Source organism: Physella acuta, unplaced genomic scaffold (assembly GCF_028476545.2).
Source record: "Physella acuta isolate Inbredline_101_S28 unplaced genomic scaffold, ASM2847654v3 ptg001009l, whole genome shotgun sequence".
NCBI classification, from domain to species: domain Eukaryota; kingdom Metazoa; phylum Mollusca; class Gastropoda; family Physidae; genus Physella; species Physella acuta.
In genome coordinates, this window is record NW_026732526.1 from 226,441 (window position 1) to 238,479 (window position 12,039).

General features: G+C 34.9%; 1 protein-coding gene across 6 annotated transcripts in view; it reads right to left on the reverse strand.

Moving 5' to 3' along the window:
* The window catches only part of LOC131954532 (citron rho-interacting kinase), a 130,799-nt gene that overhangs the window by 12,040 nt on the left and 106,720 nt on the right, over positions 1-12,039 (reverse strand). For 4 of the 6 annotated variants that reach the window (XM_059318292.1, XM_059318293.1, XM_059318290.1 and 1 more), the window contains 7 exons: positions 9,498-9,638; positions 7,426-7,536; positions 5,798-5,945; positions 5,636-5,662; positions 2,531-2,798; positions 939-1,027; positions 92-272 (listed from right to left, as the gene is read on the reverse strand). In XM_059318292.1, coding sequence (XP_059174275.1) covers positions 92-272; positions 939-1,027; positions 2,531-2,798; positions 5,636-5,662; positions 5,798-5,945; positions 7,426-7,536; positions 9,498-9,638 — 965 coding nt within the window. The remainder of the gene's footprint in view (positions 1-91; positions 273-938; positions 1,028-2,530; positions 2,799-5,635; positions 5,663-5,797; positions 5,946-7,425; positions 7,537-9,497; positions 9,639-12,039) is intronic. The other 2 variants (XM_059318291.1, XM_059318289.1) reach the window with 2 other exon arrangements.

Below are 12,039 nucleotides of genomic sequence, written 5' to 3' on the forward strand. Positions count from 1 at the left end.
TTTTCTTTTAAGAAGTCTGCAGAAAAATAAAATTTCTGCAAAAAACTGGAAAAGTGCCATGACTGCTATGTATGAACTATGTTCTGCTCACCTGGGAACCTTTAACCATCCTTCCATTTTGACAGCAGATCTATCAATATCCGTCTCTCTCCCTGTTTCATCTCTGTAGATCTGTCTCATCATCAGTTCAAAATGTCGGACATACTCAGTAGGGAGGCCACAGGTGGAGGGAACAGAGGAGGAACATTTGGGATGAACAACCATACCACATTCTAGAGGAAGACAAAAGTTACAATATACCTTGGGCACAAAAATATCTTGGGCACAAGTAAAAGTTGTAATGTAAAAATATCTTGGGCACAAGTACAAGTTACAATGTAAAAATATCTTGGGCACAAGTAGAAGTTACAATGTAAAAATATTTTGGGCACAAGTAGAAGTTACAATGTAAAAATATCTTGGGCACAAGTAGAAGTTACAATGTAAAAATATCTTGGGCACAAGTAAAAGTTGTAATATAAAAATACCTTGGGCACAAGTAGAAGTTACAATGTAAAAATATTTTGGGCACAAGTAGAAGTTACAATGTAAAAATATCTTGTGCACAAGTAGAAGTTACAATGTAAAAATATCTTGGGCACAAGTAGAAGTTACAATGTAAAAATATCTTGGGCACAAGTAGAAGTTACAATGTAAAAATATTTTGGGCACAAGTAAAAGTTGTAATGTAAAAATACATTGGGCACAAGTAAAAGTTGTAATGTAAAAATATTTTGGACACAAGTAAAAGTTGTAATCTAAAAATACCTTGGGCACAAAAGTTGTAATGTAAACATACCTTGGGCACAAGTAAAAGTTGTAATGTAAACATACCTTGGGCACAAGTAAAAGTTGTAATGTAAACATACCTTGGGCACAAGTAAAAGTTGTAAACATACCTTGGCACTTGGAGGCCTGCCTGACAAAGTGTACAGTTCCCAGACAGAGACCACATTTGGCTGCTCTTGTATTGAGCCCTGTAGCAAATCTAAATCAAGTACATCAACATTTAGTCAAACAGAGAGAGGGTAACTTGCTACATGACAGTATTATAACAGAGGGTAACTTGTTACATGACAGTATTATAACAGAGGGTAACTTGCTACATGACAGTATTATAACAGAGGGTAACTTGCTACATGACAGTATTATAACAGAGGGTAACTTGCTACATGACAGTATTATAACAGAGGGTAACTTGCTACATGACAGTATTATAACAGAGGGTAACTTGTTACATGACAGTATTATAACAGAGGGTAACTTGCTACATGACAGTATTATAACAGAGGGTAACTTGCTACATGACAGTATTATAACAGAGGGTAACTTGCTACATGACAGTATTATAACAGAGGGTAACTTGCTACATGACAGTATTATAACAGAGGGTAATTTGCTACATGACAGTATTATAACAGAGGGTAACTTGCTACATGACAGTATTATAACAGAGGGTAACTTGTTACATGACAGTATTATAACAGAGGGTAATTTGCTACATGACAGTATTATAACAGAGGGTATACCCTGACAGAATTATAACAGAGGGTAACTTGTTACATGACAGTATTATAACAGAGGGTAACTTGTTACATGACAGTATTATAACAGAGGGTAACTTGCTACATGACAGTATTATAACAGGGTAACTTGTTACATGACAGTATTATAACAGAGGGTAACTTGTTACATGACAGTATTATAACAGAGGGTAACTTGTTACATGACAGTATTATAACAGAGGGTAACTTGTTACATGACAGTATTATAACAGAGGGTAACTTGTTACATGACAGTATTATAACAGAGGGTAACTTGTTACATGACAGTATTATAACAGAGGGTAACTTGTTACATGACAGTATTATAACAGAGGGTAACTTGCTACATGACAGTATTATAACAGAGGGTAACTTGTTACATGACAGTATTATAACAGAGGGTAACTTGCTACATGACAGTATTATAACAGAGGGTAACTTGTTACATGACAGTATTATAACAGAGGGTAACTTGCTACATGACAGTATTATAACAGAGGGTAACTTGCTACATAACAGTATTATAACAGAGGGTAACTTGTTACATGACAGTATTATAACAGAGGGTAACTTGCTACATGACAGTATTATAACAGAGGTTAACTTGCTACATGACAGTATTATAACAGAGGGTAACTTGTTACATGACAGTATTATAACAGAGGGTAACTTGCTATATGACAGTATTATAACAGAGGTTAACTTGCTACATGACAGTATTATAACAGAGGGTAACTTGTTACATGACAGTATTATAACAGAGGGTAACTTGTTACATGACAGTATTATAACAGAGGGTATACCCTGACAGAATTATAACAGAGGGTAACTTGTTACATGACAGTATTATAACAGAGGGTAATTTGCTACATGACAGTATTATAACAGAGGGTAACTTGTTACATGATACTATTATAACAGCTGGGTAGAGTATAAATGATGTGTACCTGTGCGGTATATTGTGGTGCATGCGCTGTGGTATGTGATCTGCCTGTCTAGTACCATCAAACAGATAGCCTCTCTGAGATCTAGGGGTGTGATGAGGGGAGGACCTGGAGGAACTAGAGGAGGCTGAGGCCAAGGACGTTGAAGAGTTTCTGCCAGCCACTTCTGCTGAGTGAGTGGCCCCAGGGTTGGTCAGTGCATTGAGAGCAGATCTGGTCAGTCGAACCTCCACATTAGCTTCAACTTGACCTCTCTGCTTTAGCTTTAATACTGAAACACAGAAAGGACCCATCAGTTAGATGAAGGGGCCTATCAACATTTCAGGTCAGTTCGTTCATGGGAACTATCAATATTTCAGATCAGTTAGTTCAGTTATAGATCAGCAAGCCAATGGGACATGTCAGTTAAAGATCAGTTAGTATAAAGACCTATTATGTTAAATAGACAATAGCAATACAGGTTATGAAAAAACAAATTTTGTTCTTAATATTTTGGAAAATTTTCCAAGGTCAAGATGTAATTCTTTCAAATGTCTAATGTTTAACTTTAGAAATATAGAGTTTCATGTTTAGCCACAAGTATAATCAATCAATTTAATACTTAAATGAATATGTTTGTAATATAGCCAGTCTAAATTCCATTGAGGGCCTGAGCTAGCCAGTCATTTGTACCAAGAAAGACCAAAGAATCAAATCTTTTGGCGACATAAAACCATACCACTGATCATTTGTTATTTATATAAATGTTATAACAATTGTATACTGTACCTATGATTTCAACACATTTCAGTTCAATAATAATGAGGTTGGGATAAAATAACAATGATAAATATGTGATCAGTTGAGGTTATCAGCTATAGCGCTGGTGTGTGGGCCAACTGTAGCACTGGTGTGTGGGCCAGCTATAGCGCTGGTGTGTGGGCCAGCCATAGCGCTGGTCTGTGGGCCAGCTATAGCGCTGGTCTGTGGGCCAGCTATAGCGCTGGTGTGTGGGCCAACTGTAGCGGTGGTGTGTGGGCCAGCTATAGCGCTGGTGTGTGGGCCAGCTATAGCGCTGGTGTGTGGGCCAACTATAGCGCTGGTCTGTGGGCCAACTATAGCGCTGGTGTGTGGGCCAGCTATAGCGCTGGTGTGTGGGCCAACTATAGCGCTGGTGTGTGGGCCAGCTATAGCGCTGGTGTGTGGGCCAACTATAGCGCTGGTGTGTGGGCCAACTATAGCGCTGGTCTGTGGGCCAACTATAGCGCTGGTGTGTGGGCCAGCTATAGCGCTGGTGTGTGGGCCAACTATAGCGCTGGTGTGTGGGCCAGCTATAGCGCTGGTGTGTGGGCCAACTGTAGCGGTGGTGTGTGGGCCAGCTATAGCGCTGGTGTGTGGGCCAGCCATAGCGCTGGTCTGTGGGCCAGCTATAGCGCTGGTGTGTGGGCCAACTGTAGCGGTGGTGTGTGGGCCAGCCATAGCGCTGGTGTGTGGGCCAGCTATAGCGCTGGTGTGTGGGCCAGCTATAGTGCTGGTGTGTGGGCCAGCTATAGCGCTGGTGTGTGGGCCAGCCATAGGGCTGGTGTGTGGGCCAGCTATAGCGCTGGTGTGGGCCAGCTATAGCGCTGGTGTGTGGGCCAGCTATAGCGCTGGTGTGTGGCCAGCTATAGCGCTGGTGTGTGGGCCAGCTATAGCTAGCACTATGTTAGTCTGTAAGTTCTGAGGTTATCTTATCTAAGCTTTTTTAAATAAAATCTATCAGACAAAGACATTACAATGTAGTGCACATCAACTGTTGCTAGAGGTACTCTTATATCCAATCATTTTGAACCTCCAATCATTATGAACCTCCAATCACACTGTTTTTTGTATTTTGTTATTGAGGTGTTTTCAAACATTTTGTGTATGTGTTTATGTATCAATGTATTGTGGATGTATGACAATCAATGCTGTACAGACACACTTGACATTATGTACATACATGGAGGGAATTTCATTTTAAATCTGGATAAGCCATTGCACCAAATATTTGAGCAGAAATTCATTTATAATGGTCAAATAAATTAAACTAAAAGAAAATACAACCAAAAGTGTCAAAGTAAACAAACTAGAAACAAACTAACAACTTTAATTAAAACATGTTTATATTAAGGGGTTATCCATTTACGACGTCTGCAAAAAAAACTTTAGACGACCCCCCCCCCCCCCCAAACAGGTTGCAAAATTACTAATTTATTTACATGCAATGTGTACATTAACTGATAATGTAATATAGGGATTTGATATTTTCTGTAAGAGCCTAAATAATAAGATGTCCGTAAGTCTACAGCATGTAAAATTACTAAAATTGTTCTTTATTGAAAGAGTGATCGCGCATGGATGCTGTGTACCCTGCCTCTCTATTTTAAAGGTTTTTTAATCCACTATTTGTTATAAAGAGTCAGAAATTGCAGGCAGTCATGCATCTTTTTTTAATTGAAGATGCTATAGACCAAACTTTTTACTGTCATTTGTTGCTGTCGAGCTATCAATGGCTATATGGGTTCGGGTAAATTCGGCTAATCAACGTGACTACATTATATTACTTTTACTCAACTTTACGCTGTGTGGGTTTTCATAACATACCACCTCTCCCCCTTTTTTGTGGAAGCGCTAGTCATTAGCCCTATACACCTGACCAAGCGAGCACATTATACACGCGCTGATATTTAAATATCTAATTGTAACGTGGTTACTTAGAGTTTTTTACTTGAAAAAAAAAAATTACTAGATCTACATCATTTTAGGCTTTGTCACAAAATAATGATGTAGGCCTATTATGATTTAGTTACAATTGTTTGAAATGTTTAAAAATAAAGCTGAAATACCATAAATTGCTTTAGAAAATTGCGGTCACTGCCCTATCCCCTCCCACTTGAAAAAAAAAAAAAAAAAGCTTTTTCTTAGGCAGGCAGTTTTCAGCTAAGGCTTCATTTCTGATACATTTACCATTTTTAATGTTGAAGTTTATATGCATTTTTAAAATTTAATTTTTAAACTAATCAAATTGACCCAAACACCCCCCCCCCCCCTGTGGACGTCATAAATGGATGCCCCCAATAGCTGTATATGTAACAAGGTCAGATTTACCTTTCTTAATTTGATGAAACCACCCATCTAAAATGTTGAATTCAAGAGTGAGTCATTGAAGAGAAATAATGACATTACACTTTCAAACCAACTTAGATCTAAATGTCTGAGATTTTAAAATGTTACCCTTTCAAAGCAATTTGAATGTTTGAAAATGTTTACTTTCATTAGCTTGTTGAGCATTTTCCTGTCTCAGCTGATCAACTTGATCTTGTAGAAGGCTCTGTGTAGTCTGCAGGTCAGACAGGGGGAGAGAAGCCTGCTTGTTCAAAGCTTCCTTGCTCCCACTTTTGGAGCCAAAAAACTTGCTCTGAAAAATGACAACTCATTTAGACTAGAAAGTCTTCAAGACATTTTCCAGGACCATTTCATTCAAGTATTTTACACTTTTATAGCTAGTCTTCCACTAAACAGATTGTAATTGAAGATACTTTTAATCATTAATTAGTTAAAAATATGTAATTAAAAATTTAGGAAAAATATTTAAAAAAAGGATTAAGCAATGTCTAAAAAATGTTCTATAATTACTACAACAATTTATTGTACTAGTTTCAAAAGCCAATTGCTAATTAATTTAATTAAAAGCTATTTTAATAGGGCATCACAAAATGAATTTACAAATACATTTATTAAGCTATTTGAATTGGGCATGACTAATGAATTTAAAAATAGATTTTAAATATACATTCACTAAACAATTTGGGCATGACTAATGAATTTAAAAATAGATTTTAAATATACATTCACTAAACAATTTGGGCATGACTAATGAATTTAAAAATAGATTTTAAATATACATTCACTAAACAATTGACTAATGAATTTAAAATGTTGCATGCCCAGTATATCAGGCAACATGCTTTACAAATGTTAAAAAATGTGTTGTGTGCTGGCCTCATGCAACATGCTCCACACAACTCTTACAGCTAACAAACTAGTTAGCATTACAACTCTCACAGCTAACAAACTAGTTAGCATTACAACTCTTACATCACAGCTAACAAACTAGTTAGCAATACAACTCTTACATCACAGCTAACAAACTAGTTAGCATTACAACTCTTACATCACAGCTAACAAACTAGTTAGCATTACAACTCTTACATCACAGCTAACAAACTAGTTAGCAATACAACTCTTACATCACAGCTAACAAACTAGTTAGCATTACAACTCTTACATCACAGCTAACAAACTAGTTAGCATTCTAAAAAAATTATCTACAAACCTTCTTTTGGTTTTGTAAAATGAAAAAAAAACAACAAAAAAAAAAACAGAAATTGAAATGTAACAAACCATGTCAAAAATAAATAATCATGTAACCAATATTAGAAGCAACATAAAAATTATGACATTAAGTTAAATTATCAGTTTTTCTTTTTTTAGAGTTAAGAAAATAATTGTTTTTTAATATTGACCAGGATTTTCACAGCTAGCTGTCTCTTTTAGTTCACTTTTAAGATGGTATCATTTGTTTTAGAAAATGATAATACTGATCCATTTATATATTAGAATATCTTGTACAAATCCAAATCAATGGAGAGAGAAATCAAGGAGACACACCAAAGCTTAAACATCAAATTGCTGCTTCATTAATGACTCATTACATATTCTTTAGATCTCTGAGACCAACTAGAGATAATCCAAGCAACAAAACCTGTTGAGTGCAAATATCAAGCTAACACCCAAAGGGTTAAAGAAGCTCAAATAGTATTTACTTCTACACATAAGAAATGTTTACAAATCTAGCCCCTTCTAAAAGTAAGCTAAGATCTGTGAGGATGCACTACCTTCTTTTTCTTGCCAGAGTGCTCTAAGTGCAGCTCTTGTAGATAGTCTATCAGCTTCATCTGCTGGCCAATGGTGCTCTCAAACTTGTACTTGTCCAGGAAGTGAAGAGCCTGACAGTTGGAAATGTTAGTAGGGCCCCAGTCTAGCAGAACATAACTTTTACAGTAGGGCCCCAGTCTAGCAGAACATTACTTTTACAGTAGGGCCCCAGTCTAGCAGAACATTACTTTTACAGTAGGGCCCCAGTCTAGCAGAACATAACTTTTACAGTAGGGCCCCAGCCTAGCAGAATATTACTTTTACAGTAGGGCCCCAGTCTAGCAGAACATAACTTTTACAGTAGGGCCCCAGTCTAGCAGAACATTACTTTTACAGTAGGGCCCCAGTCTAGCAGAACATTACTTTTACAGTAGGGCCCCAGTCTAGCAGAACATTACTTTTACATTAGGGCCCCAGTCTAGCAGAACATTACTTTTACAGTAGGGCCCCAGTCTAGCAGAACATTACTTTTACAGTAGGGCCCCAGTCTGGTAGAACATTACTTTTACAGTAGGGCCGGAAGTACATTACTTTTACAGTCATGGCACAAAGTATAAAATAGGGTTTCATTTTAAACTTTTTAAAACACACTATTTTAACAGACCACAGTCTGTATTTTTACAGGGTTCGTACTACTTTTTGAAAATGAAATTCCGGGGGAAAAATTGGAGTAAATTCACTTTAAAAAAGCAATTTTTTAAGTTGGAAAATATGAACTTCGAAGGTTTATTTCTAAAACTGGATTCCAGACTTTTTCCAGACTTTAAAAAAATCCAGCCCAAAAACTAGCGATTTTCCAGACTTTAAGTCTGCAATTCACTTATCTAAATTCAAGACTTTTTCCAGTCTGCGTACAACCCCGTCTTTAGTTATATTCTAGGGAAAAATAGTGCACACATCCATACAAATTTGACCAAACCAAAATTTTTACTAAATAATAATGTAAATAACAATACATTATTCTAATGTAAGCATTTTGTTAAATTTTGTTTGAACACAATGTTTTTCACTTAAAAAATTCAATATAACTAACTTAGTTAAATAGTGTAGATCAATTTTGTCTATGCACAGTATGTTTTTCACTAAAAAAAATTCAAAATAATCAGCTGTTAAATTACGTAGATCAATTGTGTCTATGCACAATATTTTGTCACTAACACAATACAAAATAATTAGCTGTTAAATAATGTAGATCAATTGGGTGTATGGACAATGTTTTTCACTAAAACAATTGAAAATAATCATCTATTCAATGGACACCAGCGAGAAAAGTCTCAAAGGTATTTGAGAGGTGTATAAATTCTTTTAAAAATCATGCACAGCGTAGTTACAATTAATATGGTTATAAAATCCTGCCTGTCTGGTTTTTTTCGGACTTTACTAAAGATTGGATGTATTTGATGTTTATAATATTTTCGGTAACTAAATAAAAATTTAAAAAAAAGCAAAAACAATTTGGTTTTCACGTGTAATGGCGACATAAACAATGGCATCCTGCTATTGGATAGGCAGACACAAATTTTATTGTACACATTGTAAGCTAAAAATAGAAAACTAAGTCATGGGGTTTTAAATTTGCATTGTTATTTAAAAACTTGATCTGCAAAGTTTTGTAAACAAATAGTTATCGATCACTAAGTTACTGTACAGCCAATCAATATTTGTCTTACGAAAGTGAAACATCCGGTTATAACTTAGGCTTGATGAAAATAAATAGAAATGTAGCCTTAAACTCAACAAATTATTTTCAAGTTCTCTGGATTTACAACTTTTATAGCATTTATTCTAAAAATATAAAATTTCTAAATTAATTTTAGGCTTAAGTTTTTTTTTTTAAATTTTTTTTTACGGTCTAAATCTAAAAAGCACGTTTTTATTCCATGTCAACAATACTAACTAATACTATGGAAGGAATCTCGTCAACTCGCTTGTCTCCATTGGGTGATTAAGTTGACACAGCATAGAACTAACCAACAAGCCATGTGTGGATTGCTTCTATTTGTTTACAGTAGACAACAATCAACAAACTCACCTGCAAGGCTTCAGTAAAATTCTCCAAGCTAACTTTTTCTCCAATTATCATTTCAAATTTGTCCATGGCCTCATCCAAATGTTTCCTCAATTTCAAGTTTTCCTTTCTTAGTGAACAATTTTCACTCAGTGCTTGTGTCAACTAAATGGAGAAATTATTCTGTCAGTCTGTGCTTAAATTCAACCTTTAATCTATTCAACATTGATTTGTACAAGAAGTAAACTAGTTTTAGTTCTTGTTACCAACTATTGGATCAACCAGAATAACTGAAAACAGATTTCATTTTTGAAAATACTAAACACTTTAGTCAGATAGTGACCAGAACATAATTTGTGCTTTTAAAACATTTGCTAGTCAACTTTGCTAGCACAGAATTTTCCTCACAAGAACTTGCTTTAGCTGACATTAACCTATAAATCAGTGACTTGCTACAAGCTGGGATGGGTTAGCCTAGTCCTCATACCCACATTCTCAAAGGATTTCAAAACAATTTTTGGGAGTTTCCAAAATAAAATGAGAAGCAGCTAGAGATGGTTGGTGGAGTAATGTAATTAAATTAATTAGGTCCATGTTTTGTTAATGGTAGATGGTGTAATGTAATTAAATTAATTAGGTCCATGTTTTGTTAATGGTAGATGGAGTAATGTAATTAAATTGATTAAGTCCATGTTTTGTTAATGGTAGATGGAGTAATGTAATTAAATTGATTAAGTCCATGTTTTGTTAATGGTTCATGGAGTAATGTAATTAAATTAATTAGGTCCATGTTTTGTTAATGGTAGATGGTGTAATGTAATTAAATTGATTAGGTCCATGTTTTGTTAATGGTTGATGGAGTAATGTAATTACATTTATTAGGTCCATGTTTTGTTAATGGTAGATGGAGTAATGTAATTAAATTGATTAGGTCCATGTTTTGTTAATGGTAGATGGCGTAATGTAATTAAATTGATTAGGTCCATGTTTTGTTAATGGTAGATGGTGTAATGTAATTAAATTGATTAGGTCCATGTTTTGTTAATGGTAGATGGAGTAATGTAATTAAATTGATTAGGTCCATGTTTTGTTAATGGTAGATGGAGTAATGTAATTAAATTTATTAGGTCCATGTTTTGTTAATGGTTGATGGAGTAATGTAATTAAATTGATTAGGTCCATGTTTTGTTTGTCACTGCCTGTGTTGTCAGCTGTTGACCTTCTAGCTTTAATACCAGTAGAGAATGATGGGTGAAAACATGAATGGAGCCACCTTACTCCAATGTTTAATACCAGTAGAGAATGATGGGTGAAAATGTGAATGGAGCCACCCTACTCCAATGTTTAATACCAGTAGAGAATGATGGGTGAAAATGTGAATGGAGCCACCTTACTCCAATGTTTAATACCAGTAGAGAATGATGGGTGAAAATGTGAATGGAGCCACCCTACTCGAATGTTTGGTAGAACCCAAGTTAGTCATTAGTAGTTTTTATAGAGGATTTTACTAGATGCTTTTATTTTCTTCTTTTTACTTAATCGTATAAAAGAGTATAAAGGAAGTATTGTACTAATGTAAGTAAATTGAAAGTAATAAATCTCAATATATTCCTGAAAGTGAGCAAAATAACTTGAGCACTGTTTCAGTTAGGTGGAAGACATTTCAAATAGAAGATCTTAGAAGTAGGTTGCTCTCAACTTTTGCGCAATTTCTAGTCACCAAAAACAGAACTTGCTTTCAGATCACTTAAAAACATTTAGAATTTGAGTTTTATATCATATCATAAAATTAACCGGGAGTGATTTCCCCTAAACTTTTTTCGAATATTCTTATATAACTTGAAATATAGACATTATTTTTAATTACTTTAACTTTTTAAAATAGAATAGAATCTCATAGAAAAAAGAATTGCGCACCAAGCGAACGCCAAAACAAAATGTGCATAATGGTGCGCAATATTATTAGTACTTTATAAGTTTACATGCTTTTTTTGAGAAATCGAAAATAGCGTAAATTAGTAATTCCGGTCAACGGAAATTACTCAAAATTTGACAGAAGGCAGAGAATTAGATCTTTTACTTACATGTGAAATTTCATTTATCTATCTGAAATAGTACTCAAGTTATAGGCTTTTGAAAAATTCAAAGTAGAAAAAGTACCACTTCCGGTTATCGGAAATAGCTCAAAAGTTGATACAGATCTACGATTTTGATAAAATACTTATATATGAAATTTCATCAACCTAGCTGTAACGGTACTCAAGTTATCGTGTTTACACACAGACAGATAGACACACAGACACACGGACAAGATTGCAAAATTTAGTTTTTCTGTATCAGTGAGGTGTAAAACGTCGAGATTTGTAAAAATCTTGATTTTTTTTTTGCACGATTACAAGACTTTCTCTATACGAGAAAGTAAAAACATATTCAAAAACATTTCGCCTATGTTTTCTTATAAAAAGAGTAGTTTCTATATCACAATTTGAAGTGCCATACCTCTTCTTACTGTTATATTAAATTATACAAGAAAGTATAGTGGAGCTCATTCCTGCTTTATCTTTAA